This window comes from Varroa jacobsoni, unplaced genomic scaffold (genome assembly GCF_002532875.2).
Source record: "Varroa jacobsoni isolate VJ856 unplaced genomic scaffold, vjacob_1.0 scaffold_1344, whole genome shotgun sequence".
NCBI lineage: Eukaryota > Metazoa > Arthropoda > Arachnida > Mesostigmata > Varroidae > Varroa > Varroa jacobsoni.
The window spans coordinates 18,812-34,554 of record NW_019214246.1 but is presented as its reverse complement, the minus strand read 5'-3'; the positions used below and the strand labels follow the sequence as shown (position 1 = coordinate 34,554).

Sequence of the window (15,743 nt, the reverse complement as noted above, 5' to 3'; positions counted from 1 at the left end):
TATATATATTTTTTTTTTTTTAAAGTTGAAAGAAATTCTATTTTACTTAAAAATTAAAAACGCATATTCAATCGACCTCAGCGGCTAAAGACTCTGGTAAAAAGCCGCGCAGTTGAATACCGCGATGTCCAAATAAACAGTATAAACATGAAATAATTGTGTTATTATTATTATTGAGAATATGTGTTAACTGTTTAACTTTATTTATCAAAGGAAGTGTTATGCATTCAGGGGAAGCCCGAAATATTTGGTGATATAAAGTTACATGTCTTGGACATAAAATAGATTTCACCAGCAACGGCAACGAGTGCCTATCAGCGGAATACTATTACTCTGATAATAAAGGTAGTATAATAGCGGTCCTAGCGATTCAGCAGTAATCAAAACCGTGACAACAACCAAATATACGTCTTGACTTTTGAGTCGAACTCAACGTAGAACTTCAACAGTAAACAAGAGACCAAATTTATGATTCAGCTCTGCAGTCGGAATACCACCAAACAACTCCCTGGCTAGGACCATGTTAAATGACTGTAGATGACTCTAACCCACCATATGTTCTGACGAAAAAGCTTTGCGTAAAGATGTTTGCAGCACAGGCCGCTTAGAAACGTGAATTCGCGTATAAAACTTAACCTTTGCGGTGCAAATTTAAACGATAAGAATTAATATCGATTTACGTTGAGGACTAAAAATATGTTGTTGTAGTATATCATATTTTTACTCTGTAAAATACGTTATCTCATAATCATATCGAGACTCAATCGGGGCTCAAGCTGAGTGCCCGTTCAAAAATGTAAAAAAAAAGAAAGGAAAAAACTGCTTCCTATCGCTACGTTAGAATTTTAACGGTATGTGAAACAAGAAAAATATATTATAGTCTCATGTGGACTAGAAGAAAAAAAGGACTATATTAAGGTCTTATGCAATGTAGCGTAACAATTCGATAGACACGTACCTGGTAAGGCGCAGGGCTTCGCGGGCCGATTTCTCGGAGCTACTCAGAACGACGAGTTTCTTAACACCCGCATTTAATGCGCGATCTAACACCTGGTCAAGGTCTCGTTGAAATTTTTTGTTGGCCAGGTTCGCCCCCGAATCCACGATGACATAGTCGTTACTCATCTCTGCGTTTCTAAATAGATGGTCGGTGCACTTGAGGTTACTCTTAAACCTCGTTCTGCTACCAACTCACTTTAGAACTCCACTGAGTGAATTCTAGAATGAAACATTGTTGCAACAACCAAACGAGAATCCGATGAAAGAGAAGCAGTTATGAACTTGGACCACACTCAAACATTCACTGCGTACGGCCGCCTTATCGCGAACTGATCTATTTCGAGCAACTCCGTTATATCACAGATGCCTACAAAGAATCTGATCATCTATTGACATTAACAGAAAGTAGAATGTAGGAACCAGTTTTCGTCTGCCGTTCGCCACGATTTGTCTGCTGATAGAATGTTCTTTATTTATACTATAGCGCTCATACTGCGCAGGACAACAATAGATAAACAGAGAAATTAGCAGGTAAGATATGTGACTAGCCCAACAAATACAATGTGTCCAAGTTTAAAGCACAACCTTGAACTTTGTCTCAGTCAACTTACGATTTGGTCTTCACCTCAGGTTAGACCTACTCACGGACTCAGAACTTCACTCGCACTGAGATTTTTTGTTCAACAGTAAGGAGGAGTTAGTGACTTCTTTACTGACCCAAACAGATATTTGGAAAACAATCTAGTCTTCAATAAATTTTACTTGTTAAGAGGATTCGATACTGAATAGATTACATTAAGAGCGAAACATTCTTTCACACAAGCACACACATTAGGATTTATTCGGTGGAGCAAATACACTGAGTCCGTGAAAGGTCTCGTGGAGTGGCGCACTCACAGAGAGAGTCTACGACAATCAGATGTTTTCACTACTACTGATCACCCGGTAGAGTTTCTCCCTCGGGTGTGTCTTGCTTTTCGAGTTCCGTGCAATAGTCTGGTGAGGGGCACAGTACTCCGGGTAGCTCCCGCCAATCTGGCGGGCGGTTTATAGAGCAGTACTACGAAGCAACTAACTTTAATCTGTTACCCCATCAAATACCGCCAGCTCATGCCGTAGCTTAAGTCATTTACCTTATGTATAAGCTAGGCATTTCGGTTAATAACTCGAAAGCAAGTTTAGTCTATTTCATTAGTTCATTCACTTATCAGACGTCAGCTTGTGACAGCGCTGCTTACGTTTTGATTACTTAGACCGCTGGCAGTGCTTATTCACAGGTCGCTAGCAGGCATCTAGTTAATGGGGAAAACGACAGACGAGTCGGGCCAGTACGACTACGGGGTCAATTGGGTTCGCCCAGCATCTATGTGATAGCGCAGTAGTAATTTATTTGGCTACTAAACGTAGGGACACTTGGTGGTCTAGGTTTAAACCCGGAAGTAAACACCTTTGCCTCGTGTTAGGATTCAAATAGTAATCTGAAGTAATGGCTAACAGCTAAAGTATCGGATTTGAAACGCTTATTTGGTCTATATAACACAGTCGCTTGGCTCCACTCATCTTCGTTTCACAATAACCTATTACGTGTGATGGTGTACTTTTGTGGCATCGCAGCCAGCTGCTTATGCACAGCTAACGGCGCAAATAAAAGAAATTAGGTGTAGAACGTGAAGGGTGTTTGTTCCGTAATTTTTTTAACCAACACTGGTCAGCCAGTCAAAAGACATTCTCAAGCAAATAGTCTTTTCAAGAATATTATCAGTGACAAATAGACTTCCTTTGTCCACACTGGTTGTATAGTGTAAGTGCATAATATTAATAGATGTATATCAATTACCACTAGAGATAAGGTTTTGACACATGTCGCCCGTCATGTGTGCTCACAGCGTGCATACCTTTATGTGCTATTTTCTTCTACTGTACGGAAAGCTATTGATGTAATCGACATCCGCGCAAAAGGCTCTAACGTGTACTGCAAAAGGACTAATTTATTGATTCTAACACTTCATGGGGCCTGAGTCAGGATATTTATTTGTCTATTAATAGTGGCCGTGCAAACGAAGTCAACTATACGTTAGATGTAGTTAGAAGTTCATTATTGTTATATTATTCTATAGTCGAACATTTCGTTATCTCAGAAGTCGTTGTGAGTTCAGTAATCACAAATACACAGCGTACATTTAATTTTAAATTATAAGGCTAAATGGGTCCATACGGCAGATACAGTCTCCAATTCCTTATGTACAAATATATAAAGCCTACTGTTAGATATTTCAAAATTACATAAACGTCATTCGGCTTTCTGGTAATTATTCCTTACCAGTTTTTGATGTGATTAAAGATTATTTTGCTGATTTTTAGATCACTAAAGGACATGTTTATTGCGATAACATGCGCCTACGTGATCAATTACTCTGGTTATTTATAATCACCTGCAAACTTTTCAAAAGGTGAAAGAGTTGCTATAGATTTACTCAAAAAAATAGAGGGTGGATTTGAAGTCAGGAATTATGCGTTATAGGATCCATCGCTTTAGAGTCAGTCACAGCGCATAACAACAGTAGAATGATTCCAAAGCGGATTTATAAGAAAATCATACTTCAGTGGCTAAAATACAAAATCATGCTAGTATTGCGTGCCTAGTAGCTCTGAGAATATCACGCTTTAATTCTTCAGGACATCGTTTTAAATACAGTTGAAACGTGGCAGAAGACAACTTATCTAATGCACATTTCATGTTATTAAGTGACGTTAAACAAAGTACCTGTCGTAGAAAAAACCTTTCTTCGGTACCATTTAAATTGTATGATTTGAAGCCACCAACTAATCACATAATATTGATGCTCTACTGCCGCCAACGTAATACTGCTGGCCACACTGGTTCGCACGTGCTAAGCTTTTTTACCTGATATTTTACCAATAAGGAGCTTATATATCTGAATAAGATGTTTCCTACTTGAGCAAAGGCAGATCTTGTTATTGGTTTTGAGATTTGTCGAAATAAAATTAATACGTATATTCTATTGGGAAATCGGATAACGTTGACATTCATCAAGTTAGGAAGCTTATCTTTGTATCATCATTTAATGAAATCATCCTCATGAATAGTTTCTGGTCAGGAGATAAATGCAGAATATTGATCTCGTTTCTGTCGCTTCCTGATACCAAAAAAGATTATCGCATAAACGAAGCGCCTAATTTCAAACACCTAGCAAACTACTTTATAAAAGCGTATAGAAAAAGGAAGCTCATGGTATTGATAATAAATCCTTTGTTCCACTACTTTCCCCGGGGCGAATATATCATTTTTCTAGTTTTTCTCTTTAAAAGAAAAGAAAAATACTTGATCTTGGTGTGCTGTGCTGGGCTACTCTATCATACTATGAAAAAGAAAATATTTCGTCATATTTATATATATATATATATATATATACATGTATAAATATAAATATGTATTCAGGCTTCTATTCATCGGTTGAAATTGCTCGCTATTGAACGCGTTGCTCCCGACAGCCTAGAGATTCGTCTACCTATGTACCTATATATTCCCATTTGAAAACAGATTTGTAGTCTATGGTGCGCCCGTTTTACGAAATCAATGGATTACTCATCAGATGACTTCGTAGGATCATTTCGCGCAGCGTTTTCTACTATTTCGGAACGATATATATCTATCTATCTACAATCCATGTTATGTCAATTTCGGCATTAACTTAAAAACGGCGTATATGACTCTAGGTTTCTAATCTATTAAAAGTATTTTTCAAAGCTGTCTTCTCCTATCTAAGAGATAAAGATCAACAACTCAATGTAAATGAGGATGCTCAACGTAAGAAATAGATCAAACCGTCCGCAGGTTGTGCAACGGTCATATTACTATACTCCCCTCTGTATCTTTCTATCCATCAAAGCGCTTCTTGTCATTTATCTGTTACAACACGTGGCATCTAGCCGATACATGGAATTTCAGAAAAAGAAATGTTACGATAAGCACACTGCGTCGGTGAAACTCCACTAGGATATAGTCGGGATAATGACATAAATGAATCCACTTCAGTATTTACATATGTATTGTTATTTTTGGTCTTATGACAAGAAATAAAGCGCAAATATGGGATGTAACTATTGTACGCTTGTCAGTCTGTATTAATCATTTACCGTACAGTGGAGAAATAAAGAAACCAAGTACACTGGAACGTATTAGAAATCAATGGAAGGTGCAAAACTATAAGGATACGATTTGCCGGAGGCGTCGATCACAGACATGCGACCGGCATTGCCGGTGGTCCCTCACATCTCGGATGGCTCATTGAATCTAATTCGTTCCAATCCCTCTTCAAGAATAACGTGCCTCGTATTTAGGCGGGAATTCAGACAGAGATACAGTATTTCTTTAATATATATATATACACATACTTGTTGAGTTGCTTAGTAATACATATTGACAAGCTTAAGATTTCCATTACAGGTATCGTGCGCTAAATAGTTTGTGTTGAGCGAAAGCGCCGTCTCCTTATCGGTTGTTTACTGTGGCTAGAAAGTGTCGACAGATTCATAAAAAGAGTATTTTAATGCGACCATCAAGACCAGTTTGATTCGTCGGAAAGCGCCCTTTGAACCGCTTTTCTTTTATGACCGCCGGTTTCGACTAAACATGCGACGTATTTTCTAAGCGGAAACCAAACAGAAATGTATGAATATATCTATTCCTGTTGTTAAATAAATTAGTGGCCGCCATTAGCAACCGCGCTGTATTTTTACCAATGTATTTTTCCCATCGGTCAAAATCTAGACGAGGATTTTCTCTGCGCAGAATACTGTGAGACTCGCCACTAGAACTATTATTTTTGCTGGAAGTTCCATTTGTTAGCGATATTCTTGTCCATGGGTTACGGTTTCGTGGCACATTTTCATAGCAATGACTAGATATTGAAAACACAATATTATTACTCTTGTCCAAATCTTGATAGCTAGCGTTCATGCATAAAATTTAGTTTCAATAAGGGCAACGTCCCACATGCATTTTGTTTGCTTCAGTTTATGAAGTCGTTCTTAGTCGCTTTTGCATACTTCACAACGTTTGAAGCGCACTTACATAACCATTTATGGACGAGGAGCGTAATCGTGGGAACACACGTGTTGTTGGCCCAGCGACACCAAACGATTGATGATTCCCGACGATACAGACAGCAGGTCAATCGATATAATCATTTGTATTTGAATAGACAAATGTAGTTCAGCATAACTTGTACGTGTATATATATACAAACTGTTCACCCGAAATAGACAAAGATTATTCTGCTGATTCTAAGGAAATAGTGGACCTCGATCGTCTAGAAATGTTTGTGTCGAATTAATCTGGTGATTGGCGATGTCAACATGACAATCGACATCGGCGTTTAAAACGTGCGCTATTAATTTAATAAATTATTTACGTTGCAAGATTTTAGATATTTTTTGATGGTTTTAAATAGTAATGAAGGTTTTCGAGTTGAAATGTTTACAGGTCAACCTTTATATAATCTACTCACTGTCTGTAGACATACGAGACGGAATAGGACCCTGTGATGATTTGCCTAAAAGATTTAAAGGAAACAAGTGGATGGGCCAAGGATACCTCGGCTAAAATGAGGACTTGACTAATAGGATTTACTTCGCAACCTGGTAATAATCAACGTATGTGCTACATTCAGTTAACAGACGTATTTAAGACGTTTTAGCTCGTAATATGAATATATCTATATTAACCAGTAAATCACTTTGAAGTGAAGAAGTGAGTGCTAAGTCAACCGAATGTTTGATAAGAGGATGTTTAGATTTATTGTTATCCCAAAGAAATGGGAATGTTATATCATCACGTTTGTTTATAAATCGATATCGATTCGATTTCAGTTCGCTTCCATTTGAGGCGTTGTGCTGCCTGCAGCTGATGGCGACAACGTTTGTAATATTTCTTGTAACGCACATCGGGCCTTGTCATTGCGGCGCGGCTGTTAATGTTTATCCTTCCCGGACTATCGCTGTTGTTGACATTGTTCCGGTTCGACATGGCAACTTCAGCAGTGGTCGCTGTTGTTAGCGAACGACCTTGTGGGCGTGCAAAACCATTCACGCGCCCATTCAACAACTTTTTGTCACCAGATCCGGCAATATTTAATGCGGTAAACTCGTTTGCTCAGAGATCCTAGCAGCTGACTGGCGAACAAGCCAATAGACCATCGTCACCCGAAAAGGTCGATGGACTTTTACGCGTCCTTATGCGGACCAATTAATATATCGGCACGATGTAAGATATCTTTATGACGGTACTTGTTTTCGAAAGTCGACTTTCCGCATCTGATTAATCTACACCATAATCCATCGGTTATCTAACTATACGTTCCTACTTTTCTGACGATTTTGTTACCACAGCTTTATGGACCACGTCAGATTACTGCTAAGCGTGTTTGTTGCCATTGTACGATATTGACAAAACAAATTTCACTTTACTATAGCATCTTTCTAATGCTCCATGTTTTACGTTGCACCGTTAGGATTTGAATATTCGTAACGAAGGAAGGTTCGGCAAGATTTGTTGCTTATTCTGTACTAATATTTCCAATAAAAAGGCAATATTTTAACATCATTGGTTTTTGATAGTTTATATCATTTATACAGGGAGAGATTTTTAGTGTTATACACGAAAGTATCGCACACTGGGTCATTCTATTTCATGTGTTGTAATCGTGCTTTCATCTATTTTATCTCTTTAGCGTATCTCAAAGTGCCTACTGTGCATATTGATGGAATGGCCGACAAGGCCAAGTATTTCTGTAAGAACCTTCATTCTTCATTTGAAGTAACTAAGGCCTCTGCTGTAAAGTCTTCTCTAGAGTGTACTGCGCTCTCCCAGAAATCGTTTTTACGTTTCAACTTTTTCGTCTCTACGTTATGGCTTCTTTGAGGTAACAGAAGAACAAACCCGAAAAATGTCGCCATTAGAATTTGTTAAGCACGTATGCTGTCATACTATTCAACGAGGTTTATTCTTAGAGCGAGATTTTTAATACTGTATGTAAGGGCGTCTACTTGTGAGTCGTTGGTGTTTAACATATGCTCAGATATATAATAACTATTAATAGATACTGAAAAAATTGCCAAATGTGAGGAGTACTCGCGTCGGTATTATAGTCCATTGCTAAGTTTTAGGTCAACTGTAATTTTTTATATATATATATATATATACATATATATATATATATATAAATATATAAGCTGTCACTATGCAGTAACAACACCGCGTATGCGCTGTAAGTATATCAAACTGTTAGAATGACGAAATATACATCTTGTTAGTCGGAAGCAACAGCCCCACTGTTGGACGTCCATCAAATCTTTCACGGGATGTACCTGTCGCACTAAGCGCACTCGGAATATCGGTTTCTAGTTGTTGCTTTCTGCCTTGCTACCCGCCGCGTTTGAAGACTACGCTTATAAATCAAGGGACGCTCCAGCGGTGTTCCATTGACGTTTTCATGATCGGATCATGCGCGAGCGTTGGCGACACGTTTGCAATAGAATAACGGACATATGTTAGATGACCTGCAGTGGCTATACTTATCTCAGTTTGCTGTTTTCTTTAAAGCGCATGTATAGCATATTGGTTCGCTTGAATATAGGAATATGGAACATATCAGGCGTGTGGACATACGCATGGGAGCGGCATTGAAATTACTGGTTGTCTGTAAAATTTCTCCTATATGAGCCAATTGTTTACTATACTCAATGGAAGAAATAGCTCGTCCAAAAAGCACGTCGGGCGAACGCGATATACACACAAGAAAACCTACAAGGTAATAACTGCTCCAAATACAATGCCAAAAGCCATGCGCTTGCAGTGCTACTTACGTCCGTTTTTAAGAACAATCGTAACTCGCACCTCAGTGCATTACATCACACTATTCTGACACTATCCAGAATACGTTGCCGAAGTGTGTGGCTGTAAGTTTATGAAATACAGGGTTACCATCATACTTATACATAATAGTAATTTGGCCTTGTACGTACAATAGATCTTACAATGTTTGAATTATTGGTCGTTGAAAGTGTATTAGGCATATGGCTCTTCGTTTGGTAACTGTAACAGCTGAGTTCTCTTTATCTGATTAAAAAATATACACATTCGACTATAGTTCTACTGCTATAAAGCATCTGAATTTACGCCACGCCAGCTATAAATCTAGTTAAATCCTATGACCCAGGAACAAAATAGCTTTCCTTTATTCGTCTCGTTCATAAGCACAACAACGCGACCTCACGAACTTCACATTGATGCTACCAATAATATTTGTGAAGTGTGTCAAAGTACTTTAGCACCGAGTCAATTATACTTTGATAAGAATCGAATAGCATTATTTCATAGAAGAAAAATATGATTTTTTTTCACATAAACGCTGGTAAAAACTTGCTTTCGCCGTCTCTTGCCTTTTTCCCCAATAAGTATGTGAGAGCGTGTCCGTCGGGGGCTAACGTTAACGTCAAATGGGCAATTAGACAGACAGCAAGGTGATTAGATGGCCATGGAACAATCGTACCCATCGTAAAGCGACGCTGATATCTTGCACATACGAGGTCTGTCTACTAAGGGACCAGCGATGGGACACTTTTGTTACAGGTTATCACCCTCTGGTTTGTCGCGCAGAAGTTGAAAAGAAAAAGATAAGCTTAGAAGAGTGGTGAAACTTTCATTTTCTGCTACCTGAACTGTTGTCTTGTTCCTTGGCTAAGATTACGTGTAATCATTTAGCAGCGGGTGGCGAGTTATGGCGGCAACGGCCGGTTGTGTCGTTAGTGCTGGTGAATCTTTCACCGAAATGAAGTGTCGTCGCTACTAATTTTTTGCTATTTTGTAATACTCAGAATGACATATTTCCTCTATCTGCGTAGGTGTCAGCATGACGGACAATAGACCGACGAAATGCGTTAATCCCGTAGATGGTTAAGTAATATCTTTGATAACTTTTTCATCCTTTTCTGGTCCTGTTCTGTTTGATGGAAGAGGGTCATGTATGTCAACAATATAAAGTAGTACTGCTGCTGCTGCTGCTGCGATAGTAGAGCAAAAGTCATGTCATGACTTTTTAAGGCAGATTTTTAAGTGTGTAATTGCAAGGTACTAGCGAATGCAGATGTGGTTCGTTACGTGTACGTACATACTGCATATACAGGTACCACTGTATATGCAGTATGTGCGTACGCAGTATGTAATAAATAACGGCCATCAGAACACGAAACTGTTGGTTGGGGAACGATTTTTCTAATTTAACGTTCGAGTCGGTTTTCGGAGCAACGTTCAAGATGAAATGTTGTTTTGATCGAGGCGCTGCATAGATAAGTGTTTATGATAAATATACACGGAACTTAACCTTTTTCCGATACTACCATCTGGCAACAAAGTTCGTTCAGAATCGAATACGCTGGGAAGGAAATATGTTGCAATACTACAATTAAGCGCAGGATGTGTTTCGTAACATCTGTGCGTTTTGATCCGTGTGTCGGAGGAATATGTGGCATAAGATACAGTTCTGCCTAAAGATCAACAGCCGGTAAAACACCAATCTCTGGTGCAGTGATCGCGACAGGCTGCTAGTATTTAGACCAACCTCTTTAAACGTTTCGCTTATACAAACTTTCAGGACCTCGAAAGCACCTCTGCTGATAGACTAGATCGATTTGTTTTAAATATGCTATTCTCATATAGATTACATTATATGGGCTGTTTATTAGGTCGAGGAATTTTCGATATGAAAGCTATGTGAACATGCTGGACAATACTACAGTAGATATGTTTGGGCTATGAACACTACGACAAGCACTGTTTATTCTTATGTACTAGCAAGGCCTACAACAGCAACTAGTGATTGTTTTAAAGCATGCGCTACGTAGCTAAATGAAGACATCCTTTGATGCATCTTATAAATGAAAAAAACCTATGACGGTGCTTCTCTTACTTATACGAATCCAGCTAACGGACAATGTGTCAAGTTCGGTAGACAAAAAAACTTGGCGATGTAGTATCGTGAAGGGTTTAACTTTGTATTATTAATTGAAATCTGACTGTGAACTCTCAACTTTTATCCTCACAGTTAGGCAAAATCTAGCCCTGAAAATAATTATTGTTGTTATTAATATTACTGCTTTCTACCTCAGTAAATCTGAATTTGGCTTTAACCGTGGTATGATTGCATACTTGTTTTTTTATTAGAACTGTATGTTGTGCACCAATAGGTGAATTCAAGGAATCGATACCATAACATGTCGTCGACGTCAAAAAATGTCTATTTTTTCTGTTTGCTGGAGGAGATCTGAGTCACAAAGAATAATTTTTCGTTTTCTATCGCTCATAAGTCAAACGTCTATATCTGGCCAGTGTATGGGATATAGTCAGTATCAAATAAAGTTGAAAAGATCATAATTTTGTAGAGCATACAATACATATTGTATGTAAATGAGTATAGACTTAAACTAAACGAAAAAATGAATTCTTCTTAACAGAGGCATTCATGTCTGTTTTCAATAAGAGCTTTTATACATTTAATATTTATTTTTTAACATTTATAATTAAGTCCGATTGATGCAGCTTTTGCGTAGGCTAACAAAAGAACCGCACCCTTATGATATATGTAGTATTCATAGCATTGCATGGATTCATTCTTGTGCGTGTTTTTTTTTTGCGATCGCTTTAACAGATAGATCCACGCCTATGCATTATAGTCGTTTTTAATCTACTTTATAGATATTTATGATTATGGATTACCTCTTTAATTAATCTGTAACGAACGCGTTTACGGACACCACTTTGAGTGAGTTGAACGAATTTTATTTTTACTTGATTGTATACACTTACAGCGCTCTAATTTTATAACGAAGTATACTGTTAATTTACCACTGTACAGCAAGCGCTTTAGCTACCCCGAAATTAGAAGAGTCTAGCAAACTATACACAAGGTCCTTTTTGAATAAACTTTTTTTCACAGTCGTACATGCTTTAATTGTGAATGTAAATTGCAAATAATAATCACTTTGGACTTATAAGCTAGACATTTCCAACTGTACACCATTATGTATAATCGGGGTACATGCCCAAATCTTTACCTATTCCGTGGGCCTAAGCCTTCAGTTGACTTTTAAACTGTGCACAATTAGCAAACGAACTTCGGAAAATATCTATAACAAAGTCGCTGGAGAATTTCATACGATTATATGAGCGAATGATTAGATTGCATCAGAGCCTTCTTTCTCAAGGCAGCACTGGGACTGCAAATAACGACCTTTGTTCACCACGCATATTTCTTAGTCGACTCGGTACTCCTCTTCGAAAACCCGCGTCACCGCCTTCAGCTTTTAGATACCTTCAAAAATTAAGAAAGCAAAAACATTGAGAAATCAATAAGGATTCGAGTACGACTAAGATCAGCGGATCAAAATAAACGAGCCGGATATATTGACGTGTCGCTCCGCCATGCATGAGTTCCAGTACGGACTCTTATGTATGGGAACATGGATCTTACGAGTCTAACGATAGTTTAAGTCCTTCAGATTCGAGGAAAATACGCACACATTATACTGTTCATTGTACTCATCTGATACTGTCTAAGCTCTTTGATTACTTGCAGTGAAGTTGAATAAATGAAATATGATTTTATATTTATGATTGCCTGTAGTTATATATAATTGGGATAAACATCCAGCATTCTTCAGTCTGCACAGAGTAATTCACTGGATCCATTAGCAGACAAGATCTGGGAAATATTTACGCCGGCTCTTGTTTATCTTTTGCTATAGTCTGATTGAGCGTCATTAAGGACAAAGAGTTTAGATGTCGCTAAATGCTGAGCGTCAACACTCAGTAACCATCTGTCTGTTCCTAGCTGTGATTAGCGAGCACTTATGAATACACTGAACGAAAAGGGTTTCAGTGAAACCACACTTATTAAATGATGGAATGATTTTAGGAATCTAAATTATGAGGCCCAAGGCAGCAGAGGGAATTACATTCCATAGTTAAAGCTTTTGAGTGAAATTGTAGTAAGGACACTGAAGGTAAAACGAAAAACAAAAAAAATACTAGTTTTCAAAACTAATCTAAATCAGATGATTACACGTGTAGTATCGGCTGAAAACAATTTCGCAACTATTACCGGGTAAAAAATGCCGCCGCAGATGAGACATGGGTCGGATTGCGGCGGTCATCAGAGAAGTATAACGAGGAGGCGAAAAAATGCCGTTAAAAAGGACAATAAGCGACTTTAGGGCACTGCTGAATAAGTTCGAGCCTAGGCGGATACTTATACACATAGCAAATACGATTTCTTATTATAAGATATTGCCTCAAAAGGAATCAGATAATCCTGTCAGATGTCTCAAACTCCTGAGGAGCCTTATGGATGTGTGACACGGCAATCAATAGCATGGAGTGTGGCTTTTCAACAACGATGAACGATTTCACTTCCATGCTTCAGTCACGGCCCGTATTAAGGAAAACGGATAGGACGGCGACTTCAGCTTCCAGATGCCCCGGAATGATTGCTGTTGCTTCCACATCTCAAAAAATCCTATAGATAAAGTGGCGTCTCCTACTGTCGATTTTCTTAAAGAAATCACCAATAACGAATATAGATATGGCTTTCCAAATCACAAGTGCATAGGCATCAATAAGCTCCCGATCGCTAGTTTCAACGGACAAAAAAATAAAGTACATGTAACGTAAGTTCTAGGTCTGACTTTTTAGAATATATCTAGTAGTACGAAATGGAATGTTCATTTGTGACAACATTACTATTATACGATAATGAAAACAGTAAGCTTTGTTGCGAGTATCGTTTTGTCGAAAAACGTAAGTAAATTGTTCAGTGTATGGTTTAGGTGTATTCCGATTGTGCAGTCAGCAACAAAGCGATATTTCGACACGAGCTTACGATTTGACAGTAAATCAAAATCTGATATTGCAGCAGTAGCACAGATTGGGCCAAAGCTTAATGTCAGCTCTAGCGAAGAAAATAGGTGCTGTTCTAATAATCTAGCGTTTGATCAATGATTGAAATACTACAAGGCGTTGAATGTAAGTCGTTCAGCATCATCTGTACATGACACGGCTCCAATTCTTCCAAACCCACCAGCCCGAAGTACATCCATTCCTCAACTCCCCTGAATGGCGGCATAAGGTAGTTTAATGCTTAGAAAATGCATTTCCACGGTCGTGATTTTCATCTAAATGTGATTAAAGATCTAGTACAAGGTCGAAAACTAGTTACTTACAGCCATGAAATATTTGTGGGTACTAGTGGAGAGATTAGAAATTAGATGTGTTTTGGTAGGCAACCATACATGTCTGAGATTAGATCCTCATGTTGTTTATCTTACTGAACATTTAAAGTCAACTTTTAAATATTTTGATAGCTTCACAATTAACATCCGAGAGGGCAATATATATCATAAGGACACAATCTTTTGTATAACTCAAAGCCTAAGTAAGCTTGTCCTGTGATGGGTGGCTAATTTCGAAAATAGTAAGCTTGAGAAGTGTAATCATTGTAAGCTAGCCACTTAATGGTAAGCTAAAACGAAAAATACAGAGTTACACTCGGGGATCGAACCCAAGACCCCATGGTTGTCGATCCTGCCTCCTGCACACCGAATCATTTGTACATGCTTGCCACAGATGAAAATCTTGTTCACGTGGATGCGTTCCGATGAATTTTTGCCAGACTTCAGGCACGCAGTGTAGCTCAGTGGGTAACGTTTTTGCCTGCTAATCTCCGAAAGACGTTGTGGTCTAGGTTCGAACCCGGGCATAGACCCGCTTCGTTTCGTGCTGTGAACTAGTGGGCTGATGGAATGCCTAACAGCGATACCGGACGGAAGTCATCGAGGCACGCAATTCTGAATCCCATCATACGACTGCTCTTTAGCGTAAGATATGAACAATAACAGCATACAGATACCCGCGTTAGGATTCTGGTTCGAACCCTGCCTTTTTCATCTTAAAACGCACAATCACCATCAGCGCCTTCGCCTTTATATGATCAAGCGCATTGTCATTAAGACGAAGGAAAAAACAAGTATCAGCATCTACAGAAGGAAGTCCAACAGCAGTGAGTGGCAACGGTAGAAGCAATAGCAACGCCGGCATCGGCGGTGAATCACCGGTCGTGATCTTCTGGAGCTATTTCGTTGATTGCGCTCATCTTTCATCTTTGTAACCGAGTCCCCCCTGTACTCATGCTCCCTACATCCCCCCCCCCACTTTGCTGCCACGCCCGCTTTCTCCTACACACCCTCATTCGTTCCTTTTTTTCATCGGCTTCTTCTACAAAAAAGAAAATCTGTTTAATCTATATATTATATTGCGGCTGCTACCGCCGCCGCCGTTGCTGGTATAGTGCTAAACATTGATCTTGGCTTTTTTCCATTTTTAGATGTTTGTACACGCATATTTGTGCACACATACGCACTAGCAGAATCACAGAGAATATTACTTTTATATTTTTGGACCGTTTGCCTTCATAATGTAATGAGTATGTTGTCATGTTGTATATACGTACATTGTGCCAATAAACCGTAGCCGGACCCAAATCGACATATATACACACGCACACACACACACACACAAACAAGCTACATACATAAGCGTGTTTGTTATGGATCTACGATAGAGTAAAACAATAAGAAGAACCTAAAACAGCAGCAGCAACAACGACAACAAC

At 38.7% G+C, this 15,743-nt stretch overlaps 1 protein-coding gene and 1 long non-coding RNA gene across 4 annotated transcripts in view; one reads left to right on the top strand and one right to left on the bottom strand.

The window, feature by feature from the left end:
- LOC111269016 (uncharacterized) overlaps window positions 1-1,967 on the bottom strand; it is a 19,818-nt gene extending 17,851 nt beyond the window's left edge. Inside the window, exons 1-2 of the mRNA XM_022848322.2 lie at window positions 1,611-1,967; window positions 959-1,218 (exon numbers count right to left, since the gene is read on the bottom strand). Of these exons, the coding sequence (XP_022704057.1) occupies window positions 959-1,125 (167 nt within the window). The 5' untranslated portion in view covers window positions 1,126-1,218; window positions 1,611-1,967. The remainder of the gene's footprint in view (window positions 1-958; window positions 1,219-1,610) is intronic.
- Window positions 1,968-2,345: 378 nt separating this feature from the next.
- On the top strand, window positions 2,346-7,619 carry LOC111269020 (uncharacterized). Of its 3 annotated transcripts, none has more exons than XR_002685510.1 (5): window positions 2,346-2,800; window positions 5,468-5,690; window positions 6,037-6,192; window positions 6,540-6,663; window positions 6,892-7,619. It is a non-coding gene; the product is annotated as an uncharacterized LOC111269020 (long non-coding RNA). The 3 variants fall into 3 exon arrangements; XR_002685509.1 differs by having other exon boundaries at window positions 6,506-6,663; XR_015314430.1 differs by having other exon boundaries at window positions 6,506-6,675.
- The last annotated feature ends 8,124 nt before the right edge of the window (window positions 7,620-15,743 follow it).